Source organism: Salmo trutta, chromosome 26 (genome assembly GCF_901001165.1).
Source record: "Salmo trutta chromosome 26, fSalTru1.1, whole genome shotgun sequence".
In the NCBI taxonomy this organism is placed as follows: Eukaryota; Metazoa; Chordata; class Actinopteri; order Salmoniformes; family Salmonidae; genus Salmo; species Salmo trutta.
The window spans coordinates 14,821,933-14,840,100 of record NC_042982.1 but is presented as its reverse complement, the minus strand read 5'-3'; the positions used below and the strand labels follow the sequence as shown (position 1 = coordinate 14,840,100).

General features: G+C 45.2%; 1 protein-coding gene across 3 annotated transcripts in view; it reads right to left on the bottom strand.

Moving 5' to 3' along the window:
- Window positions 1-133: 133 nt before the first annotated feature.
- Window positions 134-18,168, bottom strand: part of LOC115163219 (A-kinase anchor protein SPHKAP-like) — a 63,546-nt gene continuing 45,511 nt past the window's right edge. Inside the window, exons 7-12 of one of the 3 annotated variants that reach the window (XM_029714915.1) lie at window positions 13,980-17,466; window positions 6,339-6,515; window positions 5,277-5,360; window positions 4,697-4,746; window positions 1,871-2,079; window positions 134-1,753 (exon numbers count right to left, since the gene is read on the bottom strand). In XM_029714915.1, the coding sequence (XP_029570775.1) occupies window positions 1,601-1,753; window positions 1,871-2,079; window positions 4,697-4,746; window positions 5,277-5,360; window positions 6,339-6,515; window positions 13,980-17,466 (4,160 nt within the window). In that variant the 3' untranslated portion in view covers window positions 134-1,600. The remainder of the gene's footprint in view (window positions 1,754-1,870; window positions 2,080-4,696; window positions 4,747-5,276; window positions 5,361-6,338; window positions 6,516-13,979; window positions 17,467-18,168) is intronic. The other 2 variants (XM_029714916.1, XM_029714917.1) reach the window with 2 other exon arrangements.

Below are 18,168 nucleotides of genomic sequence, written 5' to 3'. Positions count from 1 at the left end.
CCTGGACTGGTCACTTTGGTCCTCTGTCATGTTCGGTGTTGATAATCAGTGTTTATTTGTGTTAATTGGAGAATGGGCTGGACGGAAGAATGTTTTCTGTACCCATCTTTTCCTCAATAAAAACTATTCATGCTGACATATTACATGAATTTATTGATCTCAAAAGATAAAGATACATTCAGTTTCTACAGCAACAGAGTTGAATTGTGTGCTTTATAACGCCGACGATTTAACACTAGAGTACCACTACGCAGATAAAACCTGACAAACCAGATTCACGTACAAATTAGACATTAAACCTTCTTTGTCTTTCTGAAAGTAGTACAAATGAAATGATAGAGAGCAGTCTTTCTACCCCAAAGTGAAGCAGTTGAAGAATCTACAATATGTACAGCTATCCAAAATAAACAATTCTCAAAGAACATGAAGAACGACAGATAACTTACTTAAGAACGATAGATAACATGAAGAATGACAGATAATTTAAGCAGTAACAAAGTTACAATAGAAGTAGACAATGTTGGCCAATGTAAACGACAACTATCATCTGGGTCCGTATTCACAAAGCATCTCAGATTAGGAGGGCTGATATAGGATCAGTTTTGAATTTTAGATCATAATAAATATGATTACCAGGACGGACGGGACGGGGGGGGGGGATCTGATCCTAGATCAGCACTCCTGCCCTGAGATGCTTTGTGAATACAGGCTCTGGGCAACTGTCAAGCGTAGTAGTGAGCACCTATGTTGAACTCAGCATAGCCTAACTGGAACGATGGCTGCTGCCTGACAGTCTCATCAAGATAGCTACTGTACATTAAAACATCATCTGGTGTCTTTTTGAGTTCGTTGGGTTGAGGGAATGGGGTACAGGGTTTTATTGGTGCATTGTTTGTGTTTATGTGTAATAAATACATCCTTTATAAATGAACATATCAGATTGTGAAAACGTAATGTATAGGATATATAACTACGAAAGGAATACAAATTCTGCAGGCTAGAAATCTCAGATGGCTGATTTGTTTGCACTAAATAAATAAGGCCTACATCCCAAACTGATGCTGGGTTTTCCTTGGGTTCGTCTAACTAGGGGCCGTACATCAGAAAATGAGAAACATGCTTATCTTATTAAAGGGAGAAATGTCTGCTCACTGCAGCCTAATGAAAGTCCTCAGTCCCATAGCCAGTCCTATAAGAGGGTGTGTAATATCACAGGTGTGATTGGGTTTTTAGCCTGAAAGTCTGACCTGTTTGTACGTCAGCCAAATCTTCTACTCCTCATCCATTGACCATAAGAGTTGGCAAGACAGCACAAATTATTCTGGGACCAGGAAAGGGTTTCTATCCTAGTAGCCAGACCTGTTGATGCTTTAGCCAAAACTTCTAGCGTTCCTTGTCATGGCTTACATCACAATTAATGAAAGAGGAATTGGCTAAAGCACAAACAGATCTGGCTACCAGGCTAGGGGTTTTTCATGATTCACACGTGTGCTGAGAAACACTAGGCTTGATGGTTGGGTTTGATGCATTGTGCGTACACAGTTGGAGACATTGGCTGGTGTGTGTGTGTGTTTGTGTAGATGTGGGGTGTTGGCAGAGCCTAGTGGGTCTCCAGTAGCCAGTCAAACAGACTGGATAGTGAACTGCCTCCGTCCTCCTCTTCCTGGTGGAGCTTACAGAACTGGATGACAGCGTTGAAGAGATCTCCGATCCTCCATGCCTTCTGAGACACCAGCTGCAACACCCTCTGGAACTGAGACATCACACTCAGCCAGATTACCATGCTCCTTGTGCACTACACAAGACATGCAGATAACAGAGTACAATACACAGACACACACATGTACGGGCATAATCAGATCCTGTGTACCTGGATGTGCTGTGCTGCACCCACCTTCGACGTCCTCCTGTCTTTACACTTCCTGAAGTAGACGGCATGCAGGCCCAGCTCGGAGGCAGCGATCCACTGCAGGGCCAAGCGCAGCTCTGAGTCCACACACTCTGGATCCAAGTCACAGTTGACCACCAGAAGCTCCCTGTGGCTGCTACTGTCCACTACTGACCGCAGTGAGATGCCCTCTGCAACACATACAGGAAATACATCACACCCACTTTCTGTACATCAAGCTAATTTCCTGTAGTTTCAATGCCAAAGCTACATTGAGGTCTGATGGCACATTGGATGGATCTGGCACCAAATAGGTTCAAGATAGGTTGGGTAAGGAGGGCTTGATACCATCAGTGTTGGGGAGTAGTGAAATACATTTAGTTAAACTATTTAATTACATTTCTCAGTAGCTTGGTGGTAGTTCAACTAAATTAAAATCTTGGTAGCGTTTTTAGTAGTTAATAATAACTTTTTTGCCATGTAGTTATGTAGATATGTAACTACTGGAACTACACACTTGCAAAAATACAATATGGGTGAAGTAGACAAGAATCTTTTTCGGCATCAGTCCTGCCTAATTCTCACTTGAAACACTTTATGTGTGCCTAATTCTCACTTTGTCTTTAATAGGCTAAATTGCACATTCTGTTACCATCTGACTCCAGAGGGATCTGTTCTTGCAATTTGTAGTCAATGACATTTCAGATATAGAATTTTTCACGATGTAGTTTGGATGTAGTGAACTACTTTTTCTAAGTAACTTTCGTTAAGTAAGCAACAGTTGAAGTCGGAAGTTAACATACACTTAGGTTGGAGTCATTAAAACTCAGTTGTCAACCACTCCACAAATTTCTTGTTAACAAACTATAGTTTTGGCAAGTCGGTTAGGACATCTACTTTGTGCATGACAAGTAATTTTTCCAACAATTGTTTACAGACAGATTATTTCACTTAATCACAATTCCAGTGGGTCAGAAGTTTACATATAGTAAGTTGACTGTGCCTTCAAACAGCTTGGAAAACTCCAGATAATGATGTTATGGCTTTAGAAGCTTCTGTTAGGCTAATTGACATCTTTTGAGTCAATTGGAGGTGTACCTGTGGATGTATTTCAAGGCCTACCTTCAAACTTAGTGCCTCTTTGCTTGACATCATGGGAAAATCAAAAGAAATCAGCCAAGACCTCAGAAAAAAACTGTATGCCTCCACAAGTCTAGTTCATGCTTGGGAGCAATTTCCAAACGCCTGAAGGTACCTCGTTCATCTGTACAAACAATAGTACGCAAGTATAAACACCATGGGACCATGCAGCCGTCATACACCTCAGGAAGGAGATGCGTTCTGTCTCCTAGAGATGAATGTACTTTGGTGCGAAAAGTGCAAATCAATCCCAGAACAACAGCAAGGATCTTGTGAAGATGCTGGAGGAAACAGGTATAAAAATTTCTATATCCACAGTAAAAAGAGCCCTATATCGACAGCAAGGAAGAAGCCACTGCTCCAAAACCGGCATAAAAAAGCCAGACTACGGTTTGCAACTGCACATGGGGACAAAGATCGTACTTTTTGGAGAAATGTCCTTTGTTTTGATGAATCAAAAATATAACTATTTGGCCATAATGACCATCGTTATGTTTGGAGGAAAAAGAGGGATGCTTGCAAGCCGATGAACACCATCCCAACCGTGAAGCCACAGGAGGGACTGGTGCACTTCACAAAATAGATGGCATCATGAGGTTGGAAAATTATGTGGATATATTGAAGCAACATCTCAAGACATCAGTCAGGAAGTTAAAGCTTGGTCGCAAATGGGTCTTCCAAATGGACAATGACCCCAAGCATACTTCCAAAGTTGTGGCAAAATGGCTTAAGGACAACAAAGTCAAGGTATTGGAGTGGCCATCACAAAGCCCTGACCTCAATCCTATAGAATTTTGTGGGCAGAACTGAAAAAGCGTGTGCGAGCAAGGAGGCCTACAAACCTGACTCAGTTACACCAGCTCTGTCAGGAGGAATTGGCCAAAATTCACCCAACTTATTGTGGGACGCTTGTGGAAGGCTACCCGTAACGTTTGACCCAAATTAAACAATTTAAAGGCAATGCTACCAAATACTAATTGAGTGTATGTAAACTTCTGACCCACTGGGAATGTGATGAAAGAAATAAAAGATTAAATAAATCATTCTCTCTACTATTATTCTGACATTTCACATTCTTAAAATAAAGTGGTGATCCTAACTGGCCTAAGACGGGGAATTTTTACTCAGAATAAATGTCAGGAATTGTTAAAAACTGAGTTTTTGGCTAAGGTGTGTGTAAACTTACAACTTCAACTGTATATTTTGCTTAAGGTTAGCTTAACTTCTTCCAGTGTGAAGTAATTTGTAGCTTGGTAAACTATATTTTCAGAGTAGCTTCCACAACACTATATATAAGGCTGTTATATTGACCTAAAATGCTTAAGTGGCAGCACTGCAGAGATAAAGCAGTGATATATTTACCATTTCGACATTTGAGTTACACATTACATTGCTCTTGAAGCTCCAGTATCTGGGGAATTAGTCACACCAAGTAGCTATAGATAGATAATGTGAGCGGCTCATACAACACTCAGTGTGTATAGATCTTACAGTGAAGAGGTTGAATAGAGGTTATCGCGAAGACGAATGAGAACAAAGATGAGACGGTAGGGGAGACAGCGAGAGTTGAGTTTCCTTTGTGACATATAATGTAGACAGTAATGACATGGAACTGAGTGTGATGTAGTGTGTGTGTGTGTATGACTCAGACAGGGTGACGCTACTCACCGTCTACGTTCTCCTTGCTCTCCCTTAGGTAACCCTTCTCCGCCTCCTCACTGAGAACAGAGAGCATGACCATTCAGACAATACAGTAGGTCGCGTTCAGATTCTCACTTTCTACCCTTAGGCCAGATTTACTAAGCATCTATTTTTTTCAGTAAGGGATAACTGATAACAGACCAAAAACAAAAGAAAAATGTTGCACCTTTCTATTGATCTTAATCTTTCTCCTTATCTTTTTGTTCTGTCCTGAATGTTTCATTTCCTTTATAAAAAAATAGGTGCAAACGCTTAGTTCATCTAGCTGTAAGTGTGAACTTATTCCCTGTCATGGATTTAAAAACATTTAATTTGTGTAGGCATGGGGTAGGTAGCCGGATGTAGCATCCACCACATTTCCTACATCGGTTGATCTCCTCATGAGTTGGAGTGAACAAGTACACACTTCATAAACAGGGTAGAGACTAGAGAGAGAATCAGACTGGAGCCTATGAGACTGCATTCTCCTGTTCAATGGGCCTTGTTTAAAGCCTCAGCACTGTGTTGTAGGAGTGCTGTTTGCATGTCGTTAGGAGTTATCAGTTACCTGTTTACTGTGCTCTGAGTGGGGATGTCAGAGAAGCCCTCCAGGTCTGCCAGACCCAGGCTAGACGTGCTGCTGTTCCCGTTCCTGCAAATCCAAACAGAACTAAAACTCATATCCTGTCTCTTGAAAGGCGACACGATCAGTGACTTGTGAATGGAACAATAAGGAGCTGCGGTGAAGCGAGCAATGTTGTTCATTAGCTGGTGATTAACATAGAAACCGCAGCTGCAGCTGATCAGGATGGCTGGGCTGGAAGAGAGAGCCTGACTGGCAATGGGCCCTTCCTTGTGGAGATGAGGGATGTGGAAAGATTGAGCAGTTGGGTGGAGTGGGCGACCATGTCCAGTGTCAGCAGTGTCATCGTGGAGTTAATCGGGGATGAGGTGGTTAGGAAGGCAACAGCCACCAGGTGTTCGTTTATCCCACAGCTGTCTACGCTGGCAGGTAAAAGCAGCAAGCAGCACACATTTCATCACTACTACTGCCAAGCTGAAGCTAACCAGCCACACAGCCCTCCTCCTAGTCCTCTGGAGCCTAGAAACTTATCCACCCCACTCTTTGTTATCTATACCCTGGTCTCATTTCTCCTGGCTTAGAAGAATGGCAGTAATAGACTGACTATCTCAGGTTTTTTGTTTGGCTGTGTGTCAGTATGAGGCTAGCTAGTGGAATTGAGAAATGGCACTACAGTAGCTGAAGCAGGGAATGATAAAGCTAATGTTCTGTGGGCCTTTAATGTGTGAGAAGCAGTGTGACGTCATGCCTATGCTACTGCGGCTGCAGCGCAGGCTGCAGGCCCCCAGAACTCTACACCACGCTGGCTCTGGAGTGGGGCTCAGTGTACTAGGTGAGCTCTCTACCAGTGAGAGGAAAGCCCCCGGACATACAGCTATTCCACTGAAGCCGCAAGAGCCGAAGACTGGCACAGGACAGCAAAGAGTGAGTGTGAGCAGCAATGGGCTGATGAGAGGGCGACGGACGGCGAGGGCAGTAGTAGCGGTAGGAGTGCTCGGAGCAGTGCATGATGGGACGGAGCAGCAGTTGGTTGCTAAGGTTACTGACCCCTCGCTCAGCTGGATAAAACTACTGGTCTCCTCGTGGGGGTCGTCGTCGGGGGCGATCTGGGACCAGCTTCCCGAACTGTCCTCACTGCTAGCACTCAGAGAGCGCTTGTTTTGCTCACCTACAGTGGGTACTGCAGCGGCCGCAGAGGGCACTGCCGTCCTGTCTCTCTCACAGCTGGGGAGAGCAAACAGCAGGGTCACCTACTGTATACACTCTTAGAAAAATGATTCATAAAGTGAACCTTTAATGGTTCTAGTTAGCCATTTTTTTCTAAGAGTGTACATAAAATGTGATAGGCTGGGAGACTGGGAGGAGCTCAACCCCTCTGATGTGATCTTTCTCCTCATTTATTGATTTGGTTCTATTCTTGTTCAGGGGATACAGATTGTACATTTCTTGATTCTAGAATGTAGTTTTTTTAAAAGTGTGCTATGTACTGTGACTATATACAGTATCTCACAAAAGTGAGTACACCCCTCACATTTTTATATTTTTTTTGAGTACATCTTTTCATGTGACAACACTGAAGAAATGATACTTTGCTACAATGTAAAGTAGTGAGTGTACAGCTTGTATAACAGTGTAAATTTGCTGTCCCCTCAAAATAACACAACACACAGCCATTAATGTCTAAACTGCTGGCAACAAAAGTGAGTACACCCCTAAGTGAAAATATCCAAATTGGGCCCAAAGTGTCAATATTTTGTGTGGCCACCATCATTTTCCAGGATTGCCTTAACCCTCTTGGGCATGGAGTTCACCAGAGCTTCACAGGTTGCCACTGGAGTCCTCTTCCACTCCTCCATGACGACATCACGGAGCTGGTGGATGTTAGAGACCTTGCACTCCTCCACCTTCCGTTTGAGGATGCCCCACAGATGCTCAATAGGGTTTAGGTCTGGAGACATGCTTGGCCAGTCCATCACCTTTACCCTCAGCTTCTTTAGCAAGGCAGTGGTCGTCTTGGAGGTGTGTTTGGGGTCGTTATCATGTTGGAATACTGCCCTGCGGCCCAGTCTCCGAAGGGAGGGGATTATGCTCTGCTTCAGTATGTCACAGTACATGTTGGCATTCATGCTTCCCTCAATGAACTGTAGCTCCCCAGTGCCGGCAGCACTCATGCAGCCCCAGACCGTGACACTCCCACCACCGTGCTTGACTGTAGGCAACACACACTTGTCTTTGTACTCCTCACCTGGTTGCCGCCACACACGCTTGACACCATCTGAACCAAATAAGTTTATCTTGGTCTCATCAGACCACAGGACATGGTTCCAGTAATCCATGTCCTTAGTCTGCCTGTCTTCAGCAAACCGTTTGCGGGCTTTCTTGTGCATCATCTTTAGAAGAGGCTTCCTTCTGGGACGACAGCCATGCAGACCCATTTGATGCAGTGTGCGGCGTATGGTCTGAGCACTGACAGGTTGACCCCCCACCCCTTCAACCTCTGCAGCAATGCTGGCAGCACTCATATGTCTATTTCCCAAAGACAACCTCTGGATATGACGCTGAGCACGTGCACTCAACTTCTTTGGTCGACCATGGCGAGGCCTGTTCTGAGTGGAACCTGTCCTGTTAAACCGCTGTATGGTCTTGGCCACCGTGCTGCAGCTCAGTTTCAGGGTCTTGGCAATCTTCTTATAGCCCAGGCCATCTTTATGTAGAGCAACAATTCTTTTTTTCAGATCCTCAGAGAGTTCTTTGCCATGAGGTGCCATGTTGAACTTCCAGTGACCAGTCAGTATGAGGGAGTGTGAGAGCGATGACACCAAATTTAACACACCTGCTCCCCATTCACACCTGAGACCTTGTAACACTAACGAGTCACATGACACCGGGGAGGGAAAATGGCTAATTGGGCCCAATTTGGACATTTTCACTTAGGGGTGTACTCACTTTTGTTGCCAGCGGTTTAGTCATTAATGGCTGTGTGTTGTGTTATTTTGAGGGGACAGCAAATTTACACTGTTATACAAGCTGTACACTCACTACTTTACATTGTAGCAAAGTGTCATTTCTTCAGTGTTGTCACATGAAACGATATACTCAAATATTTACAAAAATGTGAGGGGTGTACTCACTTTTGTGAGATACTGTACATTTTACATTTGTGTTGGGACCATGAAATCCTGTTCATCACATATTACATACACCCCCCCCCCCCCACCAAGTATTGGCCTTCCTAAAATATGTGCCCCTGTTATAGAGGGTGGATAACCCAGGACCTTTAGTGTGTAAAGGATTTTGTATTTGTGCCTATCCAAATTAACCATGAATAAAAAAATGAAATGAAAGGCTGCAGTGTTGGCTGGTTTTTTAATGCAACAGAGAAACTGATTAATTTAAATCCTGATTAGATGATTGAAAGATGCCAGATTCCCAGATTTGGTTAAGGTGTTGTTTGTCAATGTCAATGAGCCTCACGTTTTCACCAGGGAAAGACCCAGATGGAGATGAATTGTTCCCTAATTGGAGTTTATTAAGTGTTAAGTGAAAAACCAGCAAACCCTACAATCATTAAGCAGCTGAAATATAAATCTCTTCCAACTATTTTCCTTTTCATTTAATTTATTGCATGTGTCAATCCAATCTACAGGTAACTGCCAAAATAATGGAAACACTTGAGTAAATTAGGGATACAAAGTATATTGAAACAGGTGCTTCCACACAGGTTGGGTTCATGAGTTAGTTAAGCAATTAAGCAACACTTTTGGGAGATTCTGGAGCAAAACACCAAATTATGTAATTTCTCGTGGAAGAATAGTGTTGGATCCCTCCGATAGAGTTCCAGACACTTGTAGAATATATGCCAAGGTGCACTGAAGCTGTTCTGGCTTGTGATTGCCCAACACCCTATTGGTGTTTCCTTTATTTTGGCAGTTACATGTATATGATACTATGTTTGTTTTGTCAATTACCTCCAAAGTATTTAAACCCCATTGTTTATTTTCCTTTCTAAACACTTCACTTTATATTTTATCTGCTCTATCTATTTCTGAGACCTTGTGTTGTCATCTACAGCATGTCAACGTGGTCTGCAAATGTTTGTTGCTTAGCTGATGAGCTCAAGATGCGCAACTAATTCCTGGAATGCCAATAAAGTGACCTGAAGCACTTTGGAAGTTTTCTGTAACCTCCTTGTGCTGCCCACCTCCTCCAGTACAAGGCCTCCCTGCAGTGTGTATATTCACACTTCACTGCCCCCCTAAAGGCCACTCTCACGTTACCAAGAAGGTCTGTGTGAATCTTCTCACCTTACTGAGTCCCTGTTACACAATTTTCCTCTGAGTGAAATGTCAGACCCAAATTACAGGACAATATGATGCCACTTTTGTATGTAGCCTGTGTCTCTTATATACATAATATACTGTATGTGTGATATACACTTCCATCCATATGTATTTGGACAGGGAAGTAATTTTAAAAAATGTGTCTCTATACTTTAAATTTTTTTTGAGATCAAGTAAAATGTCACCTTTTACGGTGCCCTCTGTACTTATTGGGACAGTGAAGCATTTTCCTTCTTTTGGCTCTATACTCCATACGTTTGGATTACAGATGCACAAATATCATACCCCCAAGACATTACCTCTTACCTCTCACCCTTATATTTTTAGCATTTTTGGGGGGTATGATATTTGTGCGTCTATAACTTTCTGACTTGTCATTATTCACAATTCATTAAGGATTATATGTAATCATGGTAGAATCCACATTCATGTAGAAGTGTTTAGAAACATATTCTATTCTTCTTTACAATAAAAGTGACTCCAAAATGACACAATACATTATTTACTATGAGTTTCTATTGGGAACAAAATAATCTGAAACACAACCAAACAAAAACAAACAGCAAATGAGTCACAAGCTTGATGTAGTCATTGTGTGCTATGAATATGGGACAAAATTCGTACTTTTTTACTACTTTAATACACATAAGTGAATTTGTCCTAATCCAACACTTTTGCTCCTCTAAAATGGGGGGACTATGTATAGAAAGTGCTGTAATTTTTAAACTGTTCACCTGATATGGATGAAAATATCCTCAAATCAGAGCTGACAGGCTGCACTTTAACCTCGTAGTCATTGTTTTATTTCAAATAAATAGATAGGCTAGCCCAGGGGTGTCAAACTCAACAAGCACACGGGCCATAATGAAAAAAGGATTTTGCGGGCCAGACCTATGTACATCCTATGTACATAAGTGGGCATTATTATTTTTTATGTGCAACTGCGACCCAAACTGGCCATTGTTTTATTTGAAAAAATTATTATGTCCACTGATGTACATAGGATGATGTAAATAGAATTTTAACATTAAAACAAAAGAGATAAACAATATTTGCCCAGCCTTTGCTTCCCTGCTTGCAGATGTGCATAATATGATACAACCTTAATCAATAGTATTGAATACCTCCAAATAACAAAACGTAGCTATACATTTTGTAATGTTTAAACTTAAAACATGGTTTGTTTTTTGCACATCATGGATCATCGGTGTGGTTGAATGCAGCATTTCTGTATGGTGCACTCAAAATGTATTGTAGTAGTGTAGCCACTCTAGGCTACTGCTCTAATGTTGTTGTAATAGGCTACATGTTTCTCCTTTGCATGGTGGTTTGTTGCAGGTTGACTTTTTTGGTTGTTCATTGTCAAGCTTTAAAAACCAAAGCCAGACAGCAACATTTTAGTAGCCTAGCTAGGACTGTGGCATGTGGTCTGTACACTTTCCCTCCGCTGCACGCTGTAAACGGGACACTCGAAAGCAGCGAAATTGAAGTTGAATTCACCGATGTGAGCACATCAGGTAGTAATTTCATAAAGTAGATGACTCAACTGTTGACAAGTTTATATTGGCTTGTGTGTCCCATTCAACCCGCGGGCCTTGTGTTTGACACATGTGCATTAGCCTATTAGCCACATTATTACTGGCTTGTGATCATTGCCCTTGCTAGTTTGATTATATTGACATTGAAACTAAAACAGTGCATCCCAAATTGGTGGAGAAAGCAAACAATGTACCAGGCAAACTGTGATTTACAACCTGATTTTTTTGGACTACCAAGAAATGTATTGATGAATTATATTAATCCTGCATTGAACTGCATCCATATATTCTGACAACAATGGCTTACTGTCCGTCATGGAATTTTGAGTCAAATAGAACCGATTACTTTTGAAACTCTTATAAAGTTGGTTTTGAAGCATAAACTGGGAATTTGATATTTTTTACTGATATTATGATAGTCTGTTTCATATCTGCAAATTTGTTAAAATGCTGCCAGTTCCACTTTAAAATAGTCCAAGTTTAGTATTTGGTTCCATATCTGTTGCAAGTAATGACTAAATCAAGCTTGTAACTTGACTCGTTGGACGCATTTACAGTTTGATTTGGCTGTGTTTTGGGTTACAGAAAACAAAGGAACCTCTAACAATCCATTTTACATTGTTTTAAACATATTAGTCATTTAGCAGACGCTCTTATCCAGAGCGACTTACAGTAGTGAATGCATACATTTCATACATTTTTTTCCCATACTGGTCCCCCGTGGGGATCCAATGCTAAGGAACCTCTAACAATCCAAGTACTGTATCCAAGAAGGTGAATTTAAGCAGGACCATCCAGTTATTCTCTTCAAATCATCATTGCCTACAATGCTTTCATCACCACTCTGGGATCACCGACACGGCTGATTAGCTGTCATCAGGAAACCACTCTTCCAGAACTAGTGCAAGTAACTAAGACAACTAAGAAGAAGGACACCGTGACCTCTTGTGGACAATCAGAGAAATACACCTGAGAACGAAGGAGAAGGCCCTCCAAAGGAGAAGGCTCAATCAACCCTCCTCAAAAGCGGAACCCTTTCCACAAAGGCCTGTGCCCAACAGAGATACCCGACGAAGACCTTCAAGACGCAAATATACATAGACGTGACAGATTTCAAAAAGGCTTTACAACGAAAGCAAAACATTAGATTATGTCAGGAGAGTGCCCAGCCAGAAATAATCAGACACCCATTTTTCAAGCTAGCATATAATGTCACAAAAACCCAAACCACAGCTAAATGCAGCACTAACCTTTTATGATCTTCATCAGATGACACACCTAGGACATTATGTTATACAATACATGCATGTCTGTTCAATCAAGTTCATATTTATATCAAAAACCAGCTTTTTACATTAGCATGTGACGTTCAGAAAAAGCATACCCCCCGCAAACTTCCGGGGAATTTACTAACAATTTGCTAAATTACTCACGATAAACGTTCACAAAAAGCATAACAATTATTTTAAGAATTATAGATACATTACTCCTCTATGCACTCGAATTGTCCGATTTTAAAATAGCTTTTCGGATGAAGCACATTTTGCAATATTCTAAGTACATAGCCCAGCCATCACGGGCTAGCTATTTAGACACCCGGCAAGTTTAGCCTTCACCAAAATCACATTTCCTATAAGAAAAATGGTCTTACCTTTCCTGTTCTTCGTCAGAATGCACTCCCAGGACTTCTACTTCAATAACAAATCAAGGTTTGGTCCCAAATAATCCATCGTTATATCCAAACAGCGGCGTTTTGTTTGTGCGTTCTAGACACTATCAGAATGCTAAATCACGGTCGTGCACATGGCGCAGAACGTGACAAAAAAATTCTAAATATTCCATTACCGTACTTCGAAGCATGTCAACCGCTGTTTAGAAGAAATTTTTATGCAATTTATCTCGTAGAAAAGCGATAATATTCCGACCAGGAATCTGCAATTGGCTAAACAGCCGAAGGAAAATACTCCACGGGGTCGAATCGCGTACGCGCCTAATTCTATTGTCCTCTGATGGGACACTTGGAAAAGGGGATTCTGTGTTTCAGCCTGAGGCTGCCTCGTCATCGTTCAGGTTTTTCCCGGGTTCTGAGAGCCTATTGGAGCCCTAGGAATTGTCACGTTACAGCTAAGATCCTGACTCTTCAATAAACAGAAGCAAGAACAACAACACCTTGTCAGACAGGGTACTTCCTGCATGAAACCTTCTCAGGTTTTTGCCTGCCATAGGAGTTCTGTTATACTCACAGACACCATTCAAACAGTTTTAGAAACTTTAGGGTGTTTTCTATCCAAACCTGAACAATAATATGCATATTCCAGCTTCTGAGTTGGTGTAGGAGGCAGTTAAAAATGGACACATATTTTTTCCAAAATTCTCAATGCTGCCCCCTAGCCGTAGAGGTTAAGTCACAATTCAAGGTGTTTCAGAAAATGGTTCCCAAGGAGGACTATGAAAAATAATGCCATGCAAGTGAACGTTGTTCCATCATGAGCTCTCTCTCGCTTTGTCTGTCTTCTCCCATCTTTCTTTAACTATTTGTCCTGTCTGTCTGTCTATCTGTCTGTCTGTCTGTCTGTCTGTCTGTCTGTCTGTCTGTCTGTCTGTCTACTCTCATATTTCTTTAACTCTTTGCTCACTCTCTCTCTCTCTCTCATCAAAAGCAGTTTGAGAGTCTGCAGCCTTTGATAGCCTTGTGATGCTCTCATCTCCACTGATGATGCCCCTTTGCTGTGAAGAGCTGTGAGAGCCTGTTTGTGTGTTTGAGGGTGGGATTGACTCACAGGGGAAACGTGAACTGAGAGAGGACATACCTGCTGCGCCTCACCGAGGCCCTCTCAGCGCGCCACTGGGCTGTCCCCTCAGGGGGCGTTGGGTCCCAGGGTTGGCACCCGGCCCTTTCCACCGGGTCCCCAGACTCTGGATCGTCCCTTTGATCGGTCTCGATGTGGATCACCGGTACAGGGACCTCCCTGGGTCCCCTTATGGGGGGCCCCGCTGCTGTACATGTGCTGTCTCCGCCCCCTCCTGGTTGCTCCTGACTGGCTCTGCTCCGAGTGCAGCCAGGGCGGGACTGTTTGAAGCCCCTCCTCCTCTCCCCCACGGGCATGTGTTGCTGTCGCCCCACCATGCCACCTCCTCCGGCCCAATCCCCTTCCTGCAGGACAGACTTCCCGGTTTCCACGATGTCTGCAGCCAGACGGTTGGCATATTGCAGCACTTGGGTCTGGGACTCTGCATCCACCAGGTCAATGCTGTCCTCCGGGTCCGCAATGATCTTGTTCTTCCGCATCAGGGACTCAATGGAGCTGGACCAGGTCTCGTGGATCAACATGTCAGTGATCTGGTCCGTCTGTCCCCGCTGGTACAGACAGGAGTCAGACTTGCACAGGCCCGTGGCAGACACCTGTACTGAGTTGGTGGGGTAGATGTTGAGCGTGTCCCCGTGCACATTGCGGACAAAGCCGTCAAAGGAGTTGGCCTTGATGGGCGAGTTGACTGTCAGCCTGGAGTCTGAGAAACGTCTGTCCGGCACGGAGGACTGACGGATACAGAAGAGGGTTCTGGGAGATGGAGGCAATAGGCTGTTGCTCCACTCTTTAGTTCTGCCCATACTGTAGTCTTTGCTCTCCTTATCCATGTCTTTGAGCATGAACCTGTAGAACTCCTCAGTGATGCTCTCCGTACTGGACTGCTTTGACAGACAGGAGGTGGTCCTCACATTGAGGTGGCCATTCTTCTTGGTGGCCACCTGCTGCACGGCTGCTGCCAGGATGCTGCTGGCGTTCTGCCCGGCGTAGTAGTCCAGGAGCAGGTCGAAGCCCCGGCCCTCCATCTCCATCTGGTTCACCATGAAGCGGGAGAACTCGTCAGTGATGCTCTCACAGCTGGACTGCTTGGAGATGGAGCCTCCCCTGCTCAGGTTCTGGCCCAGCCGGCTGCCAGGGCCTAGGGTGTTGGGTGTACCCGGGGGGCCTGCGTCCTCCTCTGGGATGCTTTCATAGCTGGCGGCCTTGCCCCGGCTCCACCGCTCACACTGCAGCCGGCTGCGGGTCTGCTGGCCGGGCTTGGAGGTGTCAACCACATTGAGCTCGGGGCAGTTCATGATGCGGGCAGTGACCTCAGAGGCAAAGAGAGCGAAGGGATCAAGAGTCTGGGGCATGTCATCCAAGTTGACCGTCTCGTCCACCACGCGGTTGACCAGGCACTCCATCAACTCGGGCTGCTCCTCAGTCTTCCTCTTGATCTCACTGAGGCGCGGTGGCCGGTGCTTTTTGGATGCCACACCGCCATTCTGGCCCTCCTTTCTGCGGAGGGCCGTGCAACAGGAGGGCAGTAGGTAGCTCCCCTCGGGGTAGTAGCCGGCTGCACCCTTCAGGGCACAGAACCACGGCTGCTTCCCGCTGGAGTTCTCCAGGCAGATGGCGGCCAGCTCAGTGGCCATGGAGACCACGGTGGTGGCCAGATCATCAGCGAAGTAGTTGATGGGGGTAGTTCTGGACTCTGAGTCCATCTTTAGGCAGACCAAGGCCCCTGTGGAGGAGGAGCTAAAAGAGGACTGAGGGGTCAGAGAAGAATGTCTGCTGTCTGTACTGGCTATCAATCTTTTCTCTGTGCCCAGGGATGAAGAGACCTGGTGGGCTAAGCTCTCTGGAAAAGGTTCTCTGATGTTTCCTCTGGCCTGCTGGCCCTGGAGGTCATAGCAGTCCTTAATAGAGGACGAGACTTTTGTCGGAGCTTGTCTGCGCTGCTGCTGCTCTCTGATATGTGGCAAGCTGTGAGACTCATAAGGTTCACTCTCCCTCTCCTCCAGTCCATATTTCTCCTCCCTAATCCCGGAGTAGACGGGTGTCTTATCTGCCCATTGGGCTTCACAATTATCGGGCTGGCTGGAGCCAACGAAGCACTGTAATTGGCTTAATGGTTCCTTGGTGGTGGCGGCCGCCTCATAGTCCCTGAAGCCGACATCACCCTCTTGTCTGTCAAACGACCCTATATCACATTTGGAAATGTCACCGATCCGCTTTGAAGTGAGACATAGGATGTCGAAGAGCACATTGCTCACGCTCTCCTGCAGAAAGCCCTGGATATCAGTGACGTCTTTGTCCGGGCCTTTCAGTTCTTTTTTCTTTTTCGCTTTCTCGAACGCGTGTTTGAAGAGGCCGTCGGCCACTTCGCTGATGAAATTGTCCACCTCCGTCTCGTCCATCTTGTCCAGACATGACTTTTTGGGAGACGTGATGCCGTCCACAATCCTGTTGTGGGTGGACTCCAGTAGATGGGCCACACTCTTGTAGTCCTGGGGCTGAGCCAGCACCCCTGCTGCCTCCTTGTGAAGAACTTCAGCAATGCTGGTGCGGAAGGCCTCGATGCTGGTCCCCTCGGCCACGCTGCAGTGGAGGGTGATAGCTGTGGAGGCTTGCGCTGCAGATAGGAGCCCCACGGAGGCGGCCGAGTAGACCTCGGTGGTGGAGTCGTCTTCTGACTCGCAGACCACCTCCCCGGCCTCTTCAGCTAGCTCCACCACAGCCACCGCCCCCGCCACCTGGGCCATCCCGCACATGGCTGAGGAGAAGGAGTAGTCAGTGCCCCTCTGTCCCTCTCTCTCCATGTCCTCCTCTGTTGGCTCCATTGCCAGCTGCTCTGCTACCTGTGGGCTGGAGATGGTGCCGATGACACTGGCAGCGCATGCCAGGGCCCGCTGCAGGGGTTTGGTGGGGTGGCGTCCAGTGGTAGTGGTGGTAGGGAGGAAGCCATGGGTCTCTGGTCCATGTTCCGCCGGTACCTGCCTGGCAGTACCACCATCACCACCAACACCATGCTCCAGAGCCACGTGAGAGGCTTGAGTACCCAGCCACTCTGGCAGGCCCTCACAGCTATCCGGGCTCTGCACTATGACGATCTTGGGGAGCTCAAAAGAGCAGGCGCGTGCCCGACAGGGCTCCTCTGCTCCTGTCCAGGCAAGGCCGGTGGGGGGGTGGTGGCTGCCGGGGGACATGCTCACAGCGGCCTCAGGTGCGAAGGATGGTTCGTCCTGAGACAGGCGGATGAAGGCGTCCTGCAGTACCGACTCGGCCAGGTTGGTGGCGTAGTGGCCAGCCGACTCCTTGGTGTGATGACTGCTAGCTCTCACTGGTGCCCTTCCTCCTCGTTTCTTGGTGGCTGGGGGAGCGCAGATGGTCACCTTGGAGTCCTCGCTGTCCTGCCACTGGTGCTGGCCCAGGTGTCCCCTCTGACACGGTGGTCTGTCGCTGTGTGCTACATCTAACAAGTCCTCTGCCACATCACTGCACTCTGGCTCTGAGGGGAGAAAGAGAGAGAGAGGCATGTCCAGACCTGTTAGAAAGTACTTCCATCAAATTCCCAATGTGCCAGAGCAAGAGCGATGACAACCCAGCTCTGGTTTAACCAAGCTAGCAATAACACCAGACTTTCACTGAGCAGTATTTACCCACTCAAACATAACTATAGCTACCAACCAAACCCTAGCTGGTCCCAGTTATGTTTGTGCTGTCTTACCAATGACCATAAGAGTTGGCTACACAGGCTACAATACAACACAAACAGATCTGGGAACAGGCTAACTTACCCCCATGCAAAGTAAAAAAGAGCAACCTCCTATCCGAGGCTTGATCTGATAATGAATATTACTGGTACATTGACTCAAAGGAGAACCTTCACACAGTGTTGGTTCTAAATTCATACAGGCAGGGATGGGAACAATACAGATACAAAATGTAATAAAGATCCATGTATCAAAATAAAATACAAAAATACATTTGCAAGTAGCCGGCCCAAAGAACAACTAAATTCTCAGTATCGGTTACAAAAACGTTTTTAATGCAATGACTGTGATATCTTGTTGTTTAACTACCTTAGTTGAGCAAGTCTCTCTGGATAAGCGTGTCTGCTAAATTACCAAAATGTAAATGTATATATGAAAATGAACAAACCAAAATGAACTGCAAAGCAGGCTGTTTATTGTTTCGGGGCGGAGCTCAT